Source organism: Equus quagga, chromosome 9 (genome assembly GCF_021613505.1).
Source record: "Equus quagga isolate Etosha38 chromosome 9, UCLA_HA_Equagga_1.0, whole genome shotgun sequence".
Taxonomy (NCBI): domain Eukaryota; kingdom Metazoa; phylum Chordata; class Mammalia; order Perissodactyla; family Equidae; genus Equus; species Equus quagga.
Window position 1 is genome coordinate 45,980,975 of NC_060275.1, and position 24,255 is coordinate 46,005,229.

The 24,255-nt window shown below is 44.9% G+C and overlaps 1 protein-coding gene across 2 annotated transcripts in view; it reads left to right on the top strand.

The window, feature by feature from the left end:
- Window positions 1-6,667: 6,667 nt before the first annotated feature.
- KCTD1 (potassium channel tetramerization domain containing 1) overlaps window positions 6,668-24,255 on the top strand; it is a 91,957-nt gene continuing 74,369 nt past the window's right edge. The window contains exon 1 of one of the 2 annotated variants that reach the window (XM_046671247.1): window positions 6,668-8,810. In XM_046671247.1, the coding sequence (XP_046527203.1) occupies window positions 7,002-8,810 (1,809 nt within the window). In that variant the 5' untranslated portion in view covers window positions 6,668-7,001. The remainder of the gene's footprint in view (window positions 8,811-24,255) is intronic. The other variant, XM_046671246.1, reaches the window with a different exon arrangement.

The following is a 24,255-nucleotide window of genomic DNA, read 5'->3' on the forward strand; positions in this document are numbered from 1 at the left end:
AAGAGTAAACATGAGGAATTATGAGTTCTATCCTGGTATCAACTGTGTCCTGGCTCTGTAAACTTAGATCTCCAAATAGAGGGGGTAGGTCACAGTGTTTCCTGCCCCCCCACCCCCACCCCAAGGCAGTCCTCTTCCATCAGGTGCAAAGCCTGGATCTCCAGCATCAAATTAAAGAAATAGAACAAACCCATCCCAGGGCTTCTTTAAATATTCAGATAAACCCATGTGCCCCTATCAGTTAAATTAAGCTTTCCTAAGAAAAAGTAAGTCAATTAGTTCAAAATGTGGGTTAATGCTTCTGGGTATTTAAAAGAGAAATTTTTTTTTCTTTTTTAGTTCATTTAGAAACATAGCCACAGGGCAGGTACATACTCACTCCTCAGCACATCCTGTGAATTGCCACGATATATCTAGATACTAATTTCTGATACCTAGATCTTCAAAATCTGGTCCTTAAACTTTCTCAAAGTCATGAAGATATTGAAATATGAGCTTTAAAATTTATCTTGCTTTGCCCTTTTAGCTCATATGCTTTATCTTCACCATCACTATCAATATTCATCAAAGGATGCTTGACATTACTATAGAACATTGAGAAGATATGGTTCTACCCTAATTGAACTTCCTTCCTTCGTTCAACAAATACTCTCTAAACTTCTGGAAACAAAGGTAGGTCCCTAAGACATTATGAAATGTAGTTCTAGAGCTAACTGTGTGACGTGTACAGCAAACCATTTGCCAAGTGGTCTAGAGGCAATAAACCAAACTTTACCAAAATACAAATAAGATTAGATACTTCTTAAGAAGATGAATTTCCAGAAGCAATTTCTGGATCACAGAATATGAACATTTTCATGGCTTTTGAGAGGTTGCCCAATTGCTTTCTTAAAAGGCTACCTTAACTGATACTGAAAAGAAACACAAGAATAACATTTTCATACCAACATTTGGGTATAAAGTGGTTTTTTACATGTTTTGTTTGTTTTGCTTTGCTTTTACTAATTTAATAGGCTACCTTTTTGAAATGCAGCAGTTTCAGGAATATTTTGTGTTCTGAGACAACTGTAAATAGTTCCTCCATTATTTAAAATACACGTGTTTGTTTTGTTACATGATATTAACACATACCTTTATCTCTTTTTCCACCTTAGTTAGTATTGCAATAGCATTGATTTAAATGTTATTTAATAATAGGACTGACATCTACCTCAATCCTACATACAGTTTAAATATAAATGACTAGAAGATAAAGAAAGAAATATCATTATTAATCTTATGTTTGATTTAACTTTGACAGCCTTTGCATTTGACTTCTTTATTAACCAAGTGAAGTTTCAGTATGAGAATTATATAAGAAAGACAGATAGCACACTTTTAGGCTCCACAAAAACACAATTTACTTATGGAAAACTCCATTCCCCTCATATGTTACCTGTTTTTAAAAACAGCCTAGGAGACTGGTAAGTGATTCTTAGGTGGAAAGATCAAGAATTACAGTCACCAGGTGGCAAACAGAAACTAAAAATTCTACCCCTGTCAATCACTGGGTTAAGTTCATTCCGACCTGTTTTTTGACAAAGCATCAAAGATAAAAATAGGTAACGCCCTCCTTGCCCCCAGGAGCTTTATGTAGAACAGCCCAAGATTTCAATGGAAAACACCACATTCTAGTCTGGTTGGGTTTGTGGGCATTCCTTTTGCCCTCTAAGTTCCTCACTGTCATTTCTTCTAAGACATAAATGGGTTCCTATTTCCAATAGCCCAGGAAAGCAGTACCTGTGCTTTAGGTGGCCAAATGACAAAGGTGACACTGTTTGTTAGGCCATTTCTGCTGTGCTCAGAGTCAAAGGCCTCAGCTTAGTACTATTCTGGCTTTGCAAGATTCCCAAATCAAATGACACACAGAAGTATTTTAATGGCAGGGAATTGTTCCCTTGAACATTTTCTTTTTCATTCTTTGGTTCCTAGAAGCTGAATGTGGTCAAGTGGCTCAAGCGTGAGCTATAGAGACAAACTTTCTTGCCCTACTGAGGTCTGGGAGACCTTGGGCAAGTGGCTTAACCTTTGGGAGCTTCTCTGGCCTTGGTTTTCTTGTTTATAAACAAGCCTGGAAAGTATTATAGCCTTAAAAAAAATAATAAGCTGATAGGTGAAAGTTTCCTAATGTTCTAGGCACTGTGTTACATACTTTACTCATATTAATCTATTTAATTCTTGCCACAATCCTATGAGGTAGGGGCTATTATTATTATCATCCAGATAATAAAATAATGAGAGAACGGCAACATAAGAACGGGCAGCTGGTAAGGCCAAATTAGGATTCAAACCTAGGCAGTCTGGTTTCAAAGATGAAGCTTTTAACCACTCTGCTACACAACCTTTTGTTGAGGTTAGCTCTCTTCCCACACATAAATATTTGTATATTTACTGAGTGTCTTCTGCGTACCAGCCATTCTGCTAAAATATGCTAAGGAACTGTATTGGGAATGAACCAGAAATGCAGTAATAAATAAGACTTAGTTTCTGCTCTTGTGGAGTTTCCTTTTCTTTTACTTTGTAGAGTTAGATTACATGGGTTCTATTTTCATCTGAGTTCAAAAAAACATTACTCAAGATGATCTCCAACTAAATTCCACAGAATTTAGTGGTGAAACTGTGAAACAAAGATATGTCAAAATAGCTTCAATTTGAATTCATATTTAACCTCCAAAATACTTTATAAATCTTTTAGTCCTCAAGTCAAGCATAACTTAAAAGTGATGAACTAAAAAGTGACTTAAAAGCCCACAAAATTCCTTGAATTTATCAATTTAAATCCTCCCCAACCCACCTCTCTTAATTCATAGCTCCCTCCATGCCCTGGTCCCTCTACTTCTGCAATAGCTTCCTATAGAATGTTCCACTAGAGAGGGAGTTAGCGGTGGGGAAATACACAGTAAACCAAAGCAGTCATTACATTCATTTTAACTTGCAAACAATAATGTTGCCTTGTAGTTACTTTTTGTCCTGATTTTTAATATAGAAATTCAGATCCATGATATTTTAGATTTTTCACACACAAAAAACCCCACATTTCTTGCTAAATATAGGATTTAGCTCAACACAGATCCTGTTCATTCAATCATCAAGAGAAAGGACTGGAGTGCTCACCATGTCCCAGGCACCAGCCTAACCTACGAAGGTATATTGGTTTAATAGAGAAAATAGGCAGATAAAAAGCAACTACATCAGTTGTATAACAGATGATGCTCAGAAGACTGGAACCAAAGAGGAGGAAGAAGAGCTGAGTATGTCTTTTTATGGCATAACCTTTCATAAAGTGTGAACCTGAAATGGGAGGAGGTGGGTTATAAAACAAGGGGGAAACATTTGGAGTTTTTCCTTCCAAAATAACCAGGACACTACTTTCAAGTAATCTAAGAAACAGAGAAGCACGAATATATAGGTGGTACTTTATAATGATGATGACAGAGACCAAAAAATGTGAAGCATCTCGTTGAAATTGTAAACATCTTAGGGTAGTTTATAGTAAAGAGTTCTGACAATTAAATAATTGCAATATATGTTCCATATAGTAGTGGAATCGTTTTTACATAAAGAAACTATGAATTCTGCACAAGAAATAAAGCATCCTTTCAGAGGAGTGACAGGCAGCAGTCGGTTTTAAGTGGTGGGCTCCATGGACTTCACGATGGGGCAAAATCCAGGTGGAGGAATCTGGGGCTAGGCTGACAACCAGAAGACAACCAATACTGCCTCTCTACCAAAATAAGAAGAAAGCTTTTTTGATGCTTTCAATTTGGAATTGAGTGGATGGAACCACAGCATGTTTTTAAGAGATCATTTATTAAGCTTGGAGTTGAACTCCTCTATGAACTTAACTGTAATTTTGTGTTATTGAGTTTTAATAATTAAGCAAGTTTTTCTTTTGGTCAGGAGAGGGAAAAAGGGTTTATAACTTCTTGGTTTTCCTGGGTGTTCTTCCCGGTAAATACTGTATATTTGATGAAGTATCATGGGCAAAGAATTTTGGTAGCGTTTCAAGAGCTGGTGCCACGAAGCGGATTCACAGTCGCCCGATAATCAGGCCAAGGCATACTTTCCAAGGTGCGTTTTTCGTATCTAATGTTAGCGGAGGTCCCTCCCGTTGTTTGCAAACTGTCCAGGCAGCGTCTGAAGCTGCTGTTTTTCCAAGTCCGTTAAAAAGTTATTTGCGCTTGGGGTTTTCTGGTTCGGCCATTCCCCACCCCCGCCCCCCAGCTTCTGCCAGTAGAGACCTGCCCTGGGGGGTATTTTGTCCCGGGAGAACAGAACTGTTTTCTGGAAATAAGTTGACGTCAACTGGGAGCTGTTTTGGGTTGCTTTGTTTCCCGGAGCGTCCAACCCAGCACACCGCCTCCGGCAAATTACGAGCAATTCAAAGCAGCTCGCCCAGCAGGGAGGGGAGCTGGGGGAGGGGGACCCCGCCGCCCGCAAAAGCGGGGAGACCTAGGGAGCGGCGCCGCTCCTGGGCTGGAGCGCGGCTCCTAATCCCCAGGCCCAGGCGGGAGCGTAGCCCCGGGCCAGCGCGGGCCCTGAGTTCACTGCGTTCGCGGTGAGGGCCGCCGGAGAGCAGCCCCCGGTAGGTAACTTGCCGGGCGCCCAACGGAGTTCTCAGCACCGCTGAAATGCCCCACCGGACCGTTCCGGCGGCTGGAAAACCTGGGAGCACCCCGGGACAAAGGGCCAGCCCTCCGGAAGTAGCCATGTGCGACTGGTGTGTGCCAGCTCGTGTGCGCGGGTCCGCGTGTGCAACTAACTTAGCTGCCTACTGCCCTGGGCTCCGGGAAACAAACACGCGTTTCTACATATTTCCGAGGGGCAGTGCATTTGAACAAAGACGGCCGCACCTCGGGGACGACTCCCGAGGAGCGCAAACCCCGGGTTCCTCGCCTCCCGCGGCAGACGCTTCTCCGCGGAGAGCAGGGCAGATGAGCGCGCGGCGTGTGTGTGTGTGTGTTTCCCCGAGGAGAGGGAGGGGGCCCGCGAGGCAGGAACTTGCTCTAACTTGTCCACACCTGGCGCGGTTTCCCCAACGCTCCGCGGCGTCCATGGCCAAGGAGACACGCAGAGGGCGAGGACTGATCGCTGGAGAAGACACCGTCAACTCCTACTTAGACGCCCACGCGGCTCAGAGACCCAGTCTTCCTTCCCTCCTTTTTCTTTCTTTTTTTTTAAATTACAAATTGACTGATGGGTTTCTATTGATGCGTTAAATTATAAACTACCCTGAACGTAAGACGGAGGACAGGGGAGGGAAAACGGGCAAGTGACAAGACTCTCACAGCCGAACTGCAGAATTCGAGGCGAATCTGAGCACCCACTCGAGGAGCTGGCGAGGCTACCTCACCGAAGGGCCGCCCCAACCTGGGGAGGCGCTTCTAGGACCTGACTCCTTGGGTTCCCCTCGCCCCCGGGACTCTGAGCTGGCCGGCGCGCCAGGGGACACTCGGGCTGCCCGAGGAGGATAAAGTTAGGATGCAGTGAGAGCTCCGGAGATGGCCGAGGCTGTGCCTCCCAGGAAAACAGCCGAAGTCTCCGGCGGCTCTGGGGGCGCTGCCCGTGGGCACCGAGAACTGGAGGCGGCGACGCGAGGACGCGCCCGGAGGCTGGGCGCGCGGGGGGCGGGCGTTTGGCTGGAAGTGGGACAGTGTCTCCTATGGGAAAGCGGGACCCGGCGAGCTCTTAGGCCGCCTTTCCAGTTTCGGAGGTGCCCGCCCCCGCGTGCCGGAGGCAGCGCAGCCCCGAGGGCGAACGAATGGCGGATGGTAAACTTGGAACGAGAGCGCGCTCGGGATCCGAATTGCCAGAATTGTGGCGGAGGCGGCGACGGCCGAGACCCAAGTTCACTTTTTCCGCCCGCCCGCCCGACGGGCTTTAGGGACAAAACAGGCATTGCTCTACCTCCAACCAGGTGGAGCGCCTCGCCAGAGGGAGTTGTGTCAGTTTGCTCCGAGACAGGGAGGGCGGTGGCCCGGGCGGATGGGGAGGGGTCCCTGGGGTCCCTAGCGTCTCTCCCCGCGTCTCCCCTCCCACACGCCCCTCCCAGTCTTTCTTTCTCGCTCCCTCCCCAGGCTGGCTGAACCGGCGCGGACTTGTCCTAGACCTACGGGGAGCGCCCCAGGTCTTTAATGACAGCTTAAAAGTGCCTGTTGGAAAAGTCGAAAGGGATGAGGCTGACGTGGGGCGTGTTTCGCTCCTTTGCAAGAGTCGGAAAGGGAGCTGGGAGCCGTGCGGCTGGCCCCAGGCTTCTGCGCCTCGCCGCCAGCAAGTAGGTGGGGGAGCCGCCGCCAGCCCCATCCCGCTCCCAAGCCTCGCCCGCTGCGCCCTGGCCGCGGGCGCAGAGAGGGTGCGGGGCCTCGCCGTGCCTCCTCCACCCTGCTCATTAACCTGCCTGCTCCGCTCCGCTCCGGGCGGCCCCAGACACGGGCTTCTCGAAGCAGCACCCGCGGCCCGCCCGGCGCAGCCGCCTCCTCGAACCCCCAGCTCCGGGGGGCAATGAGGGGGCGGTGGAAGGGGCACTGCTCCTCGGGCATTACTTAGAGAAGCGAGACCGCCCCGCCCTCCCGCCGGCCCTCCCTCTTCTCCCGCCCGGGCCCGCGCGCCACTCCGCCAGAGGGTAAGTTGGGAGTGTTTCACCCCCACCGACAGCTCTCCCTCCCCTTCCTTTTTTTTCCCCTTCAAAGTTTTCTTAGGAGCGGGGAGAGGGGTAGGAGAGGAAGAGCGTCCAGCCAGCCTCCGTCCTCACCCTCTCCCTGTCTAACTTACCCCCGCCTCCCCTCCATCCCCTGCGCACCGCGGCCCCTCCGGAGCAGCGCTCCTGACAATTGGAGCGCGGCTCCTTTAAGAGCCCGGCTTTGCCTCCCGGTAGCTGAAGGTCATTAAACACAAAAGCTCTCAGCGCTGCGGTCCAATATAGCGCATGCGCCCTGCCCGAGGACTGGCAGAGAGACGGCAATATGGCGAGAATGCCTGGCAGCGGGGACTGTAACACCAGCGCGGGCGGCAGCGCCAGCGCCGCCGCCGCCGCCGCCGCCGAGAACAATGGGGAGCGGGGCGAGGGCGAGCGCGGTGCGGGGGGCCGCGGCCGCCGCCACGGTCGCCCGCACTACTGCAGCGCGGGCGAGGAGGAGGAGGAAGAGGAGGAGGAGGACGAGATCCAGGAGGTGCAGATAACGGGGGACGAGGAGGAGGACGGAGGTGGGGGGCTGGAGGAGGACGAGGAGGAGGAAGAGGAGGAGGAAGAGATGGGGCTGGACTGGGACGAGCCCCTGGAGCCCGAGGACTCGGCCGGGGAGGAGCTAGAGCCCGAGCCGGTCCATATGATCAATATGGACCAGAGCGCCGCGCTGGAGCCCGAGGCACCGCCGCGACTGCTGGCGCCCCGGGCCCGCGGCGGGCCGCCCGGGGACGGCGCCGAGCTGGACCCCGACGTGCTGCAGCGCCCCGAGCGGGCCCGGCTGAGCGAGAACACCCGGCTGGCCACCCGCTACGCCGTGCGCATCTTCCGGGAGTACCTGAGCGAGAAGGCGCAGAGCCCGGACTTCGAGACCATGGACAAGGGGGCGCTGTGCCGCGTGCTGCGCTCCTTCTACGCCGAGGCCCGCTCCAAGAGCGGCCAGCTCTACAGCAAGTCGTCGCTCATCAGCATCCGCAGCTCCCTCAACCGCTACCTCAACGAGCCCCCGTACTGCCGCACGCTCGACCTCACCAAGGACCCCGAGCTTCGCAGCGCCAACCTGACGCTGGCCGCGGTCATCCGCAAGCTCGAGGAGCAGGGCGCCGGGCCCGTGGTGCAGAAGCAAGCCATCACGCGCGCCGACCTGCGCAAGCTCTACACCTCCAGCGTCTTCAGCACCAACACGCCCTTCGGGCTGCTCAACAAGGTCTGGTTCGAGACGTGCATGTACTTCTGCACGCGCGGCCGCGAGAACCAGCGCGAGCTGGAGGAGGACTCTTTCGGGCTGGCCATGGACGAGGACGGCCGCAAGTTCGTCTACTTTAAATCCCTCGGGCCCTACCACAAGTCGCGCTCGTCGTCGTGGAGCAAGAAGCGCGCCGAGAGCAGTGACGAGGAGAACTTGCCCCGCATGTACGAGACCGGCACCGAGTTCTGCCCCTACGCCAGCTTCGTCAAGTACCTGTCGAAGCGCAACCCCCTCTGCAAGGCGTTCTTCCAGCGGCCCCGGGACCACTGCAGCGAGGGCGATGTGACCTGGTACGAGAACAAAGCCATCGGCAAGAACTTGCTAGGCACCAGGATGCAGATGCTCTCTAAGGCGGCCAAGCTCTCCAAGACCTACACCAACCATTGCATCGGCGCCGTCTCCATCGCCACGCTCAACAGCATCGCGGGCATCGGCACCAAACTGGGCTCGCCCACCCCGCAGGGCTGCTACGCTGAGGCTCTGAACGGGGCGGCTCGCCACCACTCCCACCACCCCCCCACCCATCCCTCCCACCACCACCGCCCCCAGCCGCCCTCGCTGGGGAACAGCTATATCCTCCCCAAAGACAGCCAGCTCGGGCCCGACGTGAAATCCGAGGCTGCGCCCAAGCGCGCCCTGTACGAGTCCGTGTTCGGGTCCGGGGACATCTGCGGCCCCTCTTCCCCCAAAAGACTTTGTATCCGCCCCTCGGAGCCTGTGGATGCGGTGGTGGTGGTTTCCGTGAAACACGACCCCCTGCCTCTTCTTCCAGAAGCCAATGGTCACAGAAGCACCAATTCTCCCACAGTAGTTTCACCTGCTATTGTTTCCCCCGCCCAGGTAACCAAACCAAACTCTATGCATGAAATGTTTCTCTGGTACCACTTCGAGCCTAACTTGTGCTGATGCAGGTCTGGGTTGGGGGCGAAGTTTTTAAAAGTAGCAACTACACCGAATCGGATTTGGTTTCACTCTTAGAAGCTTAACTCTGGGTGCTTTTCAGGAAAGTTTACACCTAACCTTAAAAGATGTGAGAGGGCAAGCTATCGAACAGTCACTGCTGCGCAGTAACGCTGCGAACTTGAAAGTTCGCAGAACAAAAGGGTTGGTTCAACCCTCAGCCTCTCCGTCGAACGCCTGAGTTTTATAAGGCAAAGAGTGCAGGTATACTGTACGTGTAAATGAAACAGTTACTTAAAATAGTTTTGGATAAAGTAGGCATTAAAATACTTTATTACATATTCACTGTAACTTAGGAAGGTAGGAAAACAGTTACAAATTATTGAAAAGAAAACATGCCAATCCCACTTGCTGTAAGGAGGCGAGTTGAGAGACTGGCGGCTGAGTGCCAATTTATACTGTAACTTGTAGTTGAATGAATGTAAAGTGATGTTTGGGGTGTAGTTCCTGTAAACTAAAGTCACTTGTTAAAGTTATTATTAGATGGAAAGGTGGTGTCTGCACTACCAGCCAGACTCCCAGTGTAGCGAGCCCCGTGGTGCCCAGCACTGTCGGTGCTAAAACATTGCCGTCTTTCCCCAGCCCCACGGAGCTCACCATCTAGGGGGCAGATAAGATTTGGGAAGATAGACAATCAATGAAGACAAACAGCAGGGTAGAGTATCAAGAAGGCCAAAGTAAGAGTGCTAGCGCAGAAGCTGTGCCACCTTGGGCAAATGAATCCACCTCTCTGGGTTTCAGTGTCTTCATTAAAAATAAGGGAACTGTTTGACATTAAAATTATTTAATTCTAAGCAGTACCAAATTCTAGGTCGAGATTGGGGGCCCAAGTGGATGCTGCTTGTCTTACTATTTTTCCTAGAGAAATATATTTGTATTATTAAAGTTATATTCATCTCTTGGATACTTTTCTTTAGGAGCCAGAAACCAGAGATCTTTGGGGACTGCGCTCTATTCTGCAGGCAGGAGTAGCCACAGGAGGTTTTACAACTTTGACCTCCCTGCCATCAAGCAAAAGTAGGAATTTCGACTCTAAGTCTGGAGGGGTAGTGCAGGCCCTTCAAGGAACAGATGTCAGGTACCTCTGTGCTTTTTCCAAAGTGGAAATTCCAGTTCTGGACAAACTGACCCTCTCAGACGATTCCCAGCTCATCAGCAAGCCTCAAGGCCAACTAAGAAGGGGGTTGTGAATGGTCATAGAAACTCCCAGCTTCTCTAAAATACGTGAGACCTGCTGGCCGTGCGTCTCTCTGTGTTTCAGAGAACATTTCTGACAGACATAGGTGGTTTTAGGGAGATTTAAGGATGGAGAGGAGAATTCTTTCTCTTTGGAGAATTCGGGTTTTTGCTTTTTGTTTGAAAGCAAAAATAGGCATTCGACTTCTTCCAATAAAGTAAAAACCCTTAAAATGTCCTGATTTAAAGTAGCACCAGATTAATTAAGAGTTAAAAGTCTAACAAACTTTGTTAAAGTGTCTGTTGGCTTGGAATAATAAGGAAACAGTTTGTCTACTGGCATCTGTCTGCTGTTTGCTTGACGTCAGTGTCATATAGAATCATGACTAAAGAGCCACAAAAGATGGGGGGGGATTGTTTAGTTTGTTTTGTTTTGTTCTAAGGAATGCAGTTGCTGTTTCAGTCTTTTATTTCAACCGAGATAAATTATTTTCACTGAGATACATCTGTTCTATAAACTTCAATGCTGATTCCGTAATTATTCTTGAGTTACTATCCGGTAACTCCCCAGTTAAATATAGATTTGAGTGTGTTGGTTATATTATTGTGGCTCTCAAGCATTATCTTAGCTATGTCCCTTCTAGTTAAAACATTACAAAAGTTCTCTTTGCGTATGTTTTACAGTCAGCTGTTCACTTACGTTAGAGTACAATTTTTTTCATCAGCGTTAAAAAGTTTAAGGGAACTCTTTAGTAACTCCAGTTTGTGAAGTCTGAGCATTCTGAGTATGAAACAGAAGTTTGGTTTAACTAGGAAGCTGATATTGAACTTTTCCCTCCTGTATTTATTAAGATCACTGTAGTGACTGAGGCCGAGCGCGTTTCCTGGGATTAGTGACTGGCCGGGGTTACTGGCCCAAGGCATTGCTTTAGGTCTTCAACGACTCAAGCTGGTCATTAATCCTCAGGAAATGCCCTGTGTACCTCGAGCTTCAGTCATTACTACTTAATTATAAACACTGGCTGTCTAACCTTAATCCTGACGAGACCTCATCTAGTGGTGTCGCGCTGAATTCCACGGTTGACCATATTTTCTAGACTTGATAATGCAGTCATGCTTTGATTCTCTTCTGACATTGCAAGTGTCTCAAAAAAACCAAGAAACTCTCTTCTTGAGGGTGTTGATAAGTGTGTCATTTATGGAACTGGTTGAAAAATGAAGGCACTTGAGGATTAGCAAAGATTATGGAATTTGTGATTTTTATTCCTGTGAAGTACCTGGCTTTGGTTGTTTTGGGGCGGGGGGGGGGGGGGGGGGGGGGGGGGGGCGGGGCGGTTGTGGTGATGGTCACTTTAACAGACTCTTTCTCTTGAATGGCTGTGTTCAAGTCAATGGTAGTTTTAGTCCCCTTTTCCCTGCAGCTGTTAGGATCCAGTTACTGGTGCAGCCTCCCAGCTCCAGGTGGAGATCACGTGGTACATTTCCAAAGGTGTAACGCCATATCCCACATCTTCATAGCTGTGCTCTGTGCTTGAAAAATACAGCAGTTTTCCTGCCTCAGAGAACAGTACTTCAGCTTAGATGGATGATAAAGATGTGTAACTTTAGTCTTTATCATTTACACAAAAAAGAATATTAATAGGAGTTTAGATTCTAAGTATCATAGTTTTGTTGCTAAAGTTTTTACAGACTGAGACTCTCTCCAGGACCAAGCAAAAAATGTGAAAAGTCGCTCCCTAAAATACACTTAGAAGCATCCGTAAGCTTGTGACAAAGGTATCTTCAGTTGCACTTGCTTGACCTAACCCAGATTATTTCCTGAAATCCTTTTAAGGAATTCTCTAAATAGGAAATCTGTTAGTGGAAAGATTCTGGGGTCACTGGTGCATGTCCACTATTTCTGTTCCATTGTCTTCACCAGGAGCCAGGGTCATTCCTTAGAGTTTCCGAGCTGAAAACTGGAGCAGCCTCCCCGTGGGGCGCACGCAGTCATTTACGACCTTGCCTTTGAGGACAAGCCAGATGCTGATAGCACTGGGAGTTTCCTTTGGTTCAGGTGCTACCGTGTGGGAAGGGAGAGAGAATGTGCCATCTACCTCCTTGGTAGGAGAAACACGCGTTTTATGTATCATTGAAATAATTGCCAAAGTCTTATTTTGAATTTGGACACTAGGTGGGCGAGAGGTTTATTTTCTTGAAAAGATGGAATCTAACTTCTATAAATGGGAAACGAGTCATGTGTTGAATAGCTATAGCAATTGTAACAAGACTTTTTTGCAGTGGTTATCTGGAGCTATTAGGATTAACTGCTGTGTTTAAAACGGATGTTTTCTTGATTTTTAATATTAATATGTGGCAACATTCCTTTTTCTACTGAAAGGATGTTTGCTCTCCTTTATGGAAAGTTCAAATTGGTAGAGAAACTAAGTGTCATTGACATAAATATGTAACTGTTTTCATTCATTCGGGAAACAATTACTGAGCACCTACCATTGTAGCTTTTGTACCAGAAACCTATAAATTAATCTATTTTCCACTTAGCAAGTGGTCTCACAGGCAAGATTTTGACCTCATTAATTATTAAAACTAGATCAAAATAAAGTTAAAAGGTGACACACTCAATGTTTTGCAACAGTCATTTGGGGAAAAATCTGTACTTTTACTTTTGCATATTGATATTGCAATCAATACTCAGGTGTATTATTTTAAATTGATGTAAATGCACATATAGGTCAGCTCACTGTCTATTAAATCTAATCCAGGAAATAGAAAAATAAGTATTTGCTGCCAAGGGAGAGTGTGGATCCCATTCATCTAAAACTTAAATCTTTGTGTCACGCTGATTTTAAAATTGGGCTCCCCTAACGAATGTCACCTAAAAGGCCATCTTCTTGTCATTGCAAATAGATTTCAAGCAAGAAGAGCTCCTTCCTCTGACAGGACTGCTGTTGTATATGAGGCCGCTTAGGCAATTTCTCACCTTGGTGTAGGCCAGTCAAAGCTCCACTTCAGTTATTTAATAAAAAGTTCAATTTCAAGTTATCTTTTGGTATCTTAACTGCCATGTTAAAAGCATAATCAATACAGGAGTTGCTGTGCACTCGCCTGTGTTAAAAATCTCAGGACCAAATATCAGCAAGTCATCTGTGGGTCTGACATCTGCTGGAATGTTATTCAAGGACCTAATTTATTTCCCTGATCAACCAGTCACTGCATTCTACCATTCAGTCAGGATGCTTTTTGAAAGATGTCTTTGGAGAATTTAGATAGGGTATCGGATAGTGGGAATTAGTTGGTCCAAGAAGGGATATTGATTGACCTTGATAAAACTCAATGAAAGAAAACGTAGTGTTAGGATTTGAAACATTGTGCTGAGCAATAAACTTTTTAATTTAACACTAGTACTTCAATACTTCAGCCTCTTTCTACATACTATGTGCTGCCGAGAGGAGCGGGATGCAGCCCGTGCCCTCAGTAGGGGTTTGCAAGGGAACCAGGAAGTTAGTGGACTTCAAGGTGAAGTGATTCCCTGCTGGATACATGAACAGCACAGCAGAAACAGATGAACTTTTAAAGTTTTAGGTTCTATACAGTTTTAGGCTTTTTGGGTTTTCAGATTCGTAGAAGTTTCTCTTTGCTTGCTATTCTCCTTCAAGAGAGGATGGACTCTGAATGATGTCGAGTCTTTATAATAGAGAATGAACTTCTGTATGGTCTAGAAATAAATGAGTGTTTAAGCAGTTTGAGCTATCTGGCTACAGCAAGGGCTTTGGGCTGAGATTAAACCTGCATATGAGGGGCCGGCCCCATGGCCAAGTGGTTAAAGTTACTTGCACTCTGCTTCGGTGGCACAGGGTTTGCAGGTTCAGATCCTGGACCCAGACCTACTCCACTGATCAGCCATGCTGTGGAGTCATCCTACATACAGAATAGAGGAAGATTGGCACGGATGTTAGCTAAGGGTAAATCTTCCTCACCCAAAAAAAGAAAAAGAAAAACCTGCATATGAGACTGTAGTACCTAAGACCCATGACTGTAAACAAGACGGCAGACCACAGTGCATCCACCCTTACTAAAGGACGCCAACCGAATTAGACGAGGTTTAGATTTTCAGTAATTCTCCACTTCCTTCTGTTCAACTTTCTTTACAGCCCGACTTCCTTCCTTTCAGCTTATATTTTAACAACTTAATGAAGCCTTTTCTTTTTCCCTAAAAATGATGCATTTATATATGACAGCAAACTTTCATGAGTGACTGATATTTTTTTTCTTCATTTCATCCTGAATTTTGTCCAAGTCTTGGGTCACCGAATTTTCAAAAATAATGGAAGTAGGAAATATCTTACAGTATTGTGAGTCCAGAGTGTCTGAGCTTTAGTGGGAGTTTTCTTCACAGCAGTTTCCTCTTGGGCTGCTTTGGGAACCCCAGTGGGGACTTCCTCTTTTGGAAACACACTACATTCTGAGATTGCTGATTCGTGTTTAGTGATTACAAACAGTCCAGCTACTGCTGGCTCTCCAGGCAGTGAGTTTGGTTGTTTCTAATATGTGGGGTGCAGGGAAGGTCCCAAAGGTGTGAAGGGGCAGTGTGAGGGTGGTGAAGGTCTCCTGTGTTGAGTGTGTTTATATAAGCCTGGAAAACTGGGGAGACCTTGAAGGAGAGGATTGGGGATGTGCGCAAACAGGTCAGTTATTCCCGCATCACCAGCCCATTCTCTGCCTTTCAGCCCCATCTCCACCAGAATACAGACATTTGGAACTCATCTTTATAATGCAAACCTTTCCTGGGAGTGTCTAGACTCATTCACACCTTGAATTACTGCTTTCTCCTGATCACCTGGCAGGGAACGCTGGCAGATGGGCGTTTTGATCCGGTCTATGAGGAAGGAGGTAAAAACGTGCTACCTGAAAAGGGCTGAGAGATTTAAGAGAGCATTAGGTTGTCGACCTCTGAGAAAAAATGAGGAATTCGGAAAGGAATGCTGAAGGATGACAGAGATGAATGTTGCTTCCTTTGTGAGTAATTTGGTTACCAAATTAGAATGTCAAGACTAGTTTGGAAGCTTGTAATCATCAATTTCTAGTTTTACTCCATGTCCCCAGTCCTGGTTCATCCAGTTCAGTCCAGTGTCTCACCATTCAGTCCCCATCCTTCCTCTTTTGACACAAGAAAAAGGGAACTATTATTTATAGCTCTCATTCCCATTTGGACCCTTTCCACCACATGCCAGGGACCAAGCTAGTAAGTATATATTAGTATATATTCTAATTTAATAGTTATAGATTTCCCTACCTCCCCCTCTATTTAGATGAAATGTTCGTGGATAATACGTTCATATAGATAGAGATACACATATCTATATATAAATTTGATTCATGAGAAAATTCTCCATTTTGTTATTGGAGTCTGAGACATAAGTGTTTAAGACAAATTTCTTGAGCTTGTGGATTAGTTCTGATACCTGAATTCGCTGTGGTTTTTGCCATCTAGTTTTTAAGGAACTTAGAAATGTGAACTATTTCACCATCCTGGCTTCCTAGCTGTTCTGGGTCAGGGAGTGGCCAGTTGGACCAGATCCAGGCAGGAGTCAATGAAGGGAGTGCCGGGCCATGAGGCTTTCATCTCATTGGGCTGCCATCCGCAGAGACAAACATGATTCCTTCCTGGCTGTCCCAACTTCTGATTCTGTATTTTGAAGTGAAGTGTAATCATTAATAATAACCAAGATGTACCGAGGGCTTTAATGTGGTCCCCAACCGGCAGCCGCGGCGTCACTTAGGAGCAGCGGTCTACTTGGTCTCTCGTGTAATCCTCACACAGCCCTTCAGGGAGTTATGGTTCTTATTTCCATTTTACAAAGGAGGAAACTAAGGTTATCAGATGTTGACTCATTTGCTGAAGGTCTAACAACTGGTAAGTAACTATGCTGGGATTTGAATCCAGGCCTGTCTGATTCCAGAGTCTGTGCTTTCAAATTCGTGGTCTGTTGTTTCTAGAATTCTTATCAACTGTTCAAATAAAAGAATCCAGTAAAGAGAAGAAGATATGACATTCGATTCCTTTCACTACCTTACGTACTTTCCTAGAGCAACTTAAGAAGAGAGAACTTGTTAAAATACAGGAAAACAAAAGATAAAGCAGAGAATACAAAAGAATATTTCCAGGACATAACGTGCTTCCCTTTTGCTATGTGTGATCCCCAGCCTTTCCTGACTCTGGGGACTTATCCACCTGTTTTGAGAAGCCCTGTCACATCGTGGTTAAGAACAAACCGCAGGGGCTGGCCCGGTGGTGCAGCACTTAAGTTCGCACGTTCCGCGTCTCGGTGGCCGGGGTTCGCTGGTTCGGATCCCGGGTGCGGAAATGGCACTGCTTGGCACGCCATGCTGGGCTAGGCGTCCCATGTATAAAGTAGAGGAAGATGGGCACAGATGTTAGCTCAGGGCCAGGCTTCCTCAGCAAAAAAGAGAAGGACTGGCGGTAGTTAGCTCAGGGCTAATTTTCCTCAAAAAAAAAAACAAAACAGATGCCCTGGGCCAAATCGCAGTTCTGCCCAGAACCTCCCTGTGCTTCACTTTCCCCCTTGGTCAGATGGGGCTGGTGGTAAGACTTCCCTCAGAAGGTCCTCAGTGTGACATTGGTTGCTATTCGAAAAGTCCTTAAAGCATTTTCTATCATTTTATTATCTTAGCGCAGAATGTTTTACATATGAAAAACTACTGATCTTGATGATGAAGTCCTAGCCTTCAGTTTTTCTCGTGTGCATAGCTTGTCCATGTGCTGTGCTGGGCCTTTCCGCTGTTTCTTTTTCCAGGGTGTCCATAGCCTGGGCCAGTAGCACTTCCTCTGGTCTCGAGTAGACGGAATCTCAGGGCGGCCTCTGCGCTCCAGCTCACTGGGCCCTCCTCCCTCTCAGTCACCTCAAAAGGCCCATCCATGTGGATGCTTTACCCCAGGCCTGTTTTTCTCTCCTCTACTTTTCTTTCAGATTCACATATGCGGGATGTAGCTCCTCACCTCCTCCTAGGTTCGTTCTGCAGACCCTTCCCATTTCTTTCAGAGAGCCTTGGACATTTTCAGGTGCTGATGCGGGCAGAGGGAGCTCTCTGATGGGCAGAATTGCTGCCCGAATGCCAGCGGATTCACAAAAGTTGGTTTAGAATGACATCAGCAGCTTTTCACGGGAGATTAAATTTCATTTGGAATGGTTTGGAATTAGGGAGCGGTCGTCGTACTGGGATTCTTCAAAGATTGTCAAGGTTGATGTAGCTATAACTTTCGTAAAGTCTAGTTTCAGTGTTCCGAAAGCAGGGCCTGTATTTGGCTAGATCCTATGTTACTATATTTGCATTTCCCTAATGCGTAACTGGACTATGATTTTCTAATACTTAACTTCTGTCTTGGAGACTGTATAAACCAGTAGATGTCCCACTTAAAGTTGACGTGTACTAATATATGTTTTAAGTAGACCTCAGAATCGGAGTAATGGGTCGGTGTTTGATGCAACGTTGCTGACCGATTAATGACCTCTTGTGACTTGTTTTTAGTTTGACAGAATGCTTACAAAATAGAAATGATTTGTAGGACTATACAGGGATTAATTACCTCTAATTTAATTTGCCCTTCAAATATTCACATTATTCAGCCATCACAGTCCTTATAGGATAAGTCCATGGGGTTTTAGAATTATATTCTATTACCTAATAAGTAATAACTTTAATTCATAACTCTTACTTTTATTAAGCCAGCTCATCTGGAATTTTGGTTTCTATTTTGTGACATTCTTTCTGACAAAACTATGTATAAATAGATTTTAGATTTTTTCTTCCATCTTGAACAAATATCTCATTGGTTTTTACTCCAAAAAAAAAAAGGGAAACTTGCAGAATATTTAGTTTTTAGGGGTTGAGTAGTGGTTTAAAAACATATTGTTGCAGAAACACACAGACCTAAATAAAAGTATAACAAGAATATTAGAAAACTGATTATGTTAGCTTCATTTTTTCTTCTCAACTCGATGTTCCTTCATATGTTAATTTTTTACAATTAATGGTAGGATATTCATAGTGCTGATGATTTCACTGTTTTCAGGCTCATTTTATAAGGAGGGGGGGAGTGGTAAAATTACAGGTGTGTTTCTCAAGTTATTATTTCTTTTAACTTATGAAGAAGATCATGGCATCATAGATCTTGTTCCCAGCATTTCACTACTATTGCGAGTGATGTATTTTAGAACCACTGCTTGGGATGTGAGTGACGATCTAAGAAGAGAAACGTCAAGGTGAAGGAGAATGCTGTACGAAAAGCTCTGAAAATAGGATTCATTTATAAAAGCATCTATTGAGCACTTACTGTGTGCAAGGGCAGGAATTTGAAGGTGAGGAATAAGTTAGAAATAGTTAAGAGAAGACACTGGAGAAGCTCCAATGGGAATGTCTAGGATAAGTCAGGTGGAGGGCTGGGTGGAGAGGAAGAAGAGGGTCTTATCTCATTAAATGACTGTTCCCCAGTAACCCCTGGAGAGGAAACAGTGTACGTCGCTCTCTGAGAAATGGGACCAAAGGTGGCCTGACTCAACTGGAAGTCTAAACATTTAAACCTTAAAAGTGTGTTAGGAGAGGGGCTGGCCCCGTGGCTGAGTGGTTAAGTCCGCGCGCTCCGCTGCAGGCGGCCCAGTGTTTCGTTGGTTCGAATCCTGGGCGTGGACATGGCACTGCTCATCAGACCACGCTGAGGCAGCGTCCCATATGCCACAACTAGAAGGACCCACAATGAAGAATATACAACTATGTACCGGGGGGCTTTGGGGAGAAAAAGGAAAAAATAAAATCTTTAAAAAAAAAAAAAAAAAGTGTGTTAGGAGAAAGTGAAAACTCGGAAAAAATAAAATCTTGCCTTGTCAAAAATTTAAGCCTTTTCTTTGCTATCACATTGATTGGAAAAGACTTAGTACACTGCTATTTTAATGTCCCAGGACGAAGAAGGCTGCCACATCTCACTGTACATCAGCCCCTCTAAATGTTCACCCTGTTGTTATCCACATATTTTAAGATTATTTGTGCAATAACCCAAAGACAGTCAGAACTGGTAATGGGTCCCAGTTTGCATTGTCATCACGGCTCTTACGATTCCTAAAATCCTGGCTCCTCTGGTACCTAGCATCACTGCTTTCACGTCTCAGGCCTGTGGGACCATATTGTGAATAATCGGTTACTAAAGTACATGTGAACGGTGCTTTACAGTTTGCAAAGGGCTTTCCTGTATGTGATTTCATTCTAAGGAAGTTTTGTGGGGCACTTCCTAGTGTCGGGTACTGGGTTAGATAAACGGTGGGGACACAGATAAAATTCTGGTCCTTGGAGGACTCACTCACAGTCTCCTGCAGGAGGCAGATAAGTAACCTGAAGAATAAACCCTGACCATGGGATAAGTCCTGTGATGTTCTGTATATATAGTAAAGCAAGCTGAAGGAGGAGAATAGGAACTGTGATTATACCCTTGCTACAGATGAGAAAAACTGGCCCTAGGAGAGGTTAAGCAGTTTCTCAAGGTCGCCTTGCTACTGGGAAGCAAAATTAAATTTCCGGTTCCCACTCCAGGTCCAGGCTTCTTACATAGCGGTTCTTTTTTAGCTGTAATTTAGAGCCAGAGTTATAAAAGTGGTGCAGTTAGGCATTAAAGAAAAGGAAAAAAGGATGCCGAGACACCAGTATGTGGATGGATGTGTCTTTTAAAAACTAAAAGAATCTTAATGTGATTTTTGTGCTTTGGGAGTGTCAGGAAAAGAAAAAGGAACATTCTGGATTAGGGTGAAATAGGATGGCCCAGTCTTCCAGATGTCAGCACGTGCTGGAAATGATGGTCAGATTGATTTGGGGATCTTTTCTTAATGTAAAGTCGAGCTCCTGGGGAGCCCTTTCTGCAGCCATCGGTCGAGGGCTGGCCGACTGCTCATCGGGCCTGATGCTCCCTAGGAGCCAGTCTCGGTTCTCTGCGGTTCTCTGTTTCCTGACTGTTCAGCCGTGGAAGACTTATTCCCCAAGGCCTTCAGTCTTCTCTACTTCACTCAGAGCACTTAATTAAAAGAAAAAGTGAACGCAGTTCTGATGCGGAGTTGTGACTAGTAAAAAGAACCAATAAAAATGACTATAAAGTGCCTGACAAATAGAAAATGTTTAATAATACTAAGGCGCTTTATGGGGCCAGGGTTTACCTCTTGGCACAGGATGACACGCCTTCCCGCGGAGGCTTCTCCCTGGCTGCTGCTCTTGGCAGGCAGCTCTTGCCCAGCCGGAACAGGCGAGTGGAATGGATTCCGTAGTCCTGGGGTTGCCTGACTTCTTGCTGCGAGAACACTGTTGGGAAGTGACAGCCACAGACATGTAGCCCTTTAGTTGGGGACAACAGATAACACAAGGGATTAAGGACACTTTGGTGACAGAGCAAAAAGGAAAACAAGGAAAAGAGACAGTAGGAATAAAAGGAAAGGAGAGGTAAGTGGCTAAGTCTTATAGGAAGTTTGGAGCAAAACTAACATCCCCTCTCAGTTCTTACCAAGGAGAGGCCACATTAAAGTTAGGAGACTAGGGGCCGGCCGGGTGGTGCAGCAGTTAAATGCGCACGTTCTGCTTCTCCTAGGCCTAGAGTTTGCCAGTTCGAATCCTGGGTGCGGACATGGCACTGCTTGGCACACCATGCTGTGGTAGGCATCCCACATATAAAGCAGAGGATGATGGGCACGATGTTAGCTCAGGGCCAGGCTTCCTCAGCAAAAAGAGGAGGACTGGCAGTAGTTAGCTCAGGGCTAATCTTCCTAAGGAAAAAAAAAAGAAAAAAAAGGAGAATAATTGACCTGAATCGTTTTGGGCAAGTTACCAAGTTTCTCATCTGTTAGGTAGGGATGATGGGAATACCACTGTCATGAGTAGTAAAAACCCAAAGGATGCACTCAATGATGGATAACTTTTTTAAAAAACATTCTCTTGGTTAGAGGTTATTGACAGGCTGGAAGAAAAGTAGAGGGGTTGTATACAATTCTCAATATTCTCTTTGAAAGCTAAGACAGAGGATCCCAAAAAAATCACAAAATATTTATAAGCACAGATGAAAGAATGGAAATATACAAAGAAACCAGTTGAAGAACCTACATCTACGGTAAGAAAATAACGATAATCAAAAGACAAATAATAAAAATTGTAAGGTTTAGAGAAAGATGGATATTAAATTGTAGATATCCCTGTTTGAGCCAATGTGTAACTCACTCAAATATAAAAATAAAATTAAATCCTCTTTTATTCTCTGCTCACTTATATCATGAAGATAATTTAAATACTTTGTATAAATTTACATAAAATTTATATAAAAATACACTTTGTATAAAATGTTTAAGGATTAATTTTGGACTAACTTTTAAGTAGATCTTGAACAGCTAAAAGTTGAAATGACTTACAAGTATTGACCATATAAGGCTTCAGTGTTCAATGAAATCATCCATCTCATTAGAAAATATTTGTTTTCCTAATTATAAACAATGAATTTATAGAAATTGATCTCTTTATAATTTTCATTAGAATGTTGTGATACCAGTAAAGTATATTCCATATTTGTTTGAATAAACAAATATCTTAATCATACAGAATACGGAACTAGGACCCTCTAAACTTTTATCATTAAAAATAATACATATGACCAGATGATAAATTACAGGTTTTTTTTTAATAATAGTTTTAAAAAACATTCTCATGGCCACTTTACAACCAGAAAAGATCTCATCGATAAAATAAAGAATATGAAACTTTCAGGCAATGTATTACATATAACAGAAGCCCTCTCTGTGTTAAAAGTGCTAATTTGAAAGAGATTATGTCATTCTCTTAACTCTCTTTCCCTACTTGACAAATAAAATACTCGCTCAACTGACATAACTCATCAAATAATTCACATTTTAGTCTTAATTTAGTTTATACCAACTTGTTTAGAAATGAAGTCAGTAAATATTATCTGCATCATGAAGTATGAATTGTAATTAGATTATTAGCCTTCAGTGCATCAATTGCTTGGTATCAGGACTACACATCTCATTCCTGAAGAATTTGACCCCACGATCAATCCAGTACTGTAGATACTCAGTGTACATGATGCCAGCTCATCCTCATAACAGTCTCATAGGCTAGAGAGATTAAGTAGCCTGTCCCAGGAAGTAAATGGCAAATCCATACTGTATCCCAGGTCTCTCACTTGTCCATTCACTCAACAAATATTTATTCAGCACCCACTATGTGGTAGTCACTGACGACCCAGTAAAGATCAAGACAGGTCACGTTTCTCATGGACTTGACATTCAAGTGGGAGTGACAGATATTAAAACCAACAAAGTTATCATTAAAAGAGACTGAAGGGACTGGGTGGCTGCTCCCTTCTTCACTTGGGTCCCACCCATGCAGAAGCAGGCCACACACGCCGACCACTCGTGCTAACGTAATCACACATGAAGCTCTGCATGGACCCAGCACAGATGAAGCTGTGCCTGGCTTTGTCCACTCTTCCAGATAAAGGCGGTCACTTTTGGATGAGCCACATCAGATTTAGTTTCCCTATTTAAAATATCAGGAGAAGGATGGGTAAACTGTATAGAATGGGTGTTAGCATAGTTTCCTTCTTAAAAACTCAAGAGTGGATAACACCTCTGACCACCTCAACTAATTGGGTAGAGTGAAGAAATGGACGCCCAGAGAGACTGAGTAGCAGAATCTGGTCCAGAGTCAGGAAGTGATCCTGATTCACAGGCTCGGGATCTCTCCTGGTCAACAAAGCCCCGTCTCCTCACTTGGTAGGTTGTGTGTAACCTTTACCATGTGATTGCTTCAGACTTAACTCAGTTGATTCTCATGCTGCGTGAGTTGCTGAAGAACTGAGGTCACTTTTGAGAGAGAGAGAGAGAAACTGCCTCACCAAATAGGTCTGTCAGAAAATCTGTGCTTTTCTCCCTGTTCCTGTAAAAGAAAACAGCTAAGGTTTTATTGATGGAATAAAAACTGTATATACTAACATAGGTAGGCACTTGTTTGTGAGCTGCTTAGTCCATATTTGTGATGCTAAAGAATTGTGGGATTAGCATTTGAGAATGAGAGATCAGCTGGCACAGCTAAACCGCATCCTAACCTCCTGGGTGTTAATTACACTAGCTCACCTAAACCAGTTTACCAGAAGCCCTTCTCAATAAGACAGCTATTACAGGAACACCTGGTCAGGTGACCTTCCACCCTAAGAACCTATGATTTTATGCTGGCAAAAATCTCTGCAAATCAAATTTTTACAAATCAGATGTTTGTAAATGAGATCGCAGTTTGTATACACTGAGGGAAATTCTGTTTTAGAGCCCTCATTTGTCCTTGATCTGACTTCCAATATCAGCTCTGGCTGTTCAAACATACTTGGTATACTTATAATGTCTGTTGCCATTTCTGGTTGGGATTTATATGTTTTAAGGAGATATATGTGTATATATATATCCTTTTTACAATATTTGACTAAATGTGATGTATAAAGTAATGTATCTGACATGTGTTTCAATCTGTGGTTGAAATTTTCTAATTGACTTAGGGTTATTTTATCTTTTATTTGCTGTATGCAGAGTAGCCCTTCAAAAACTAATGGTTGAATATTTTCCGAGTGAGAGTTTGTATTTTCATGATCTTTATTCATCCAATACTCTTTATATAAGGTTTCTTTCTGGGACGTTGCCTCTTTTGTTCTCTACTCTATTCCCAGTACCTGGCACACTGGCTGGCACATTTTAGGTGCTCAAAAGTATTTGTAGAAATGAATAAAAATATTTTGTAATAACAGTTTAAGGTTAATTTATAATCCTTGCCCTCCTAGCCTTCAGCAGAAATGATCTAAATATTTCACCTTCATTTGAAAAAATGAAAACCAATTCTTTAGCTGTGAAGGTTAGAAATAAAAAGCTCCTTCAATAGCACATAAGGGGGAGGAAAAAAACCCTTTCCTTAAATATTTGTTGCACACCTACTGTGTGCCTGGGAGTGTGCTATGCTCTGAAGGGTCAGATGATGGAGACAGTGCCCCTGAAGACTGTCAAGTTCTCTACTGCATATGTTCCAAGTTTAATTTGTTCTCTTCTGTTGA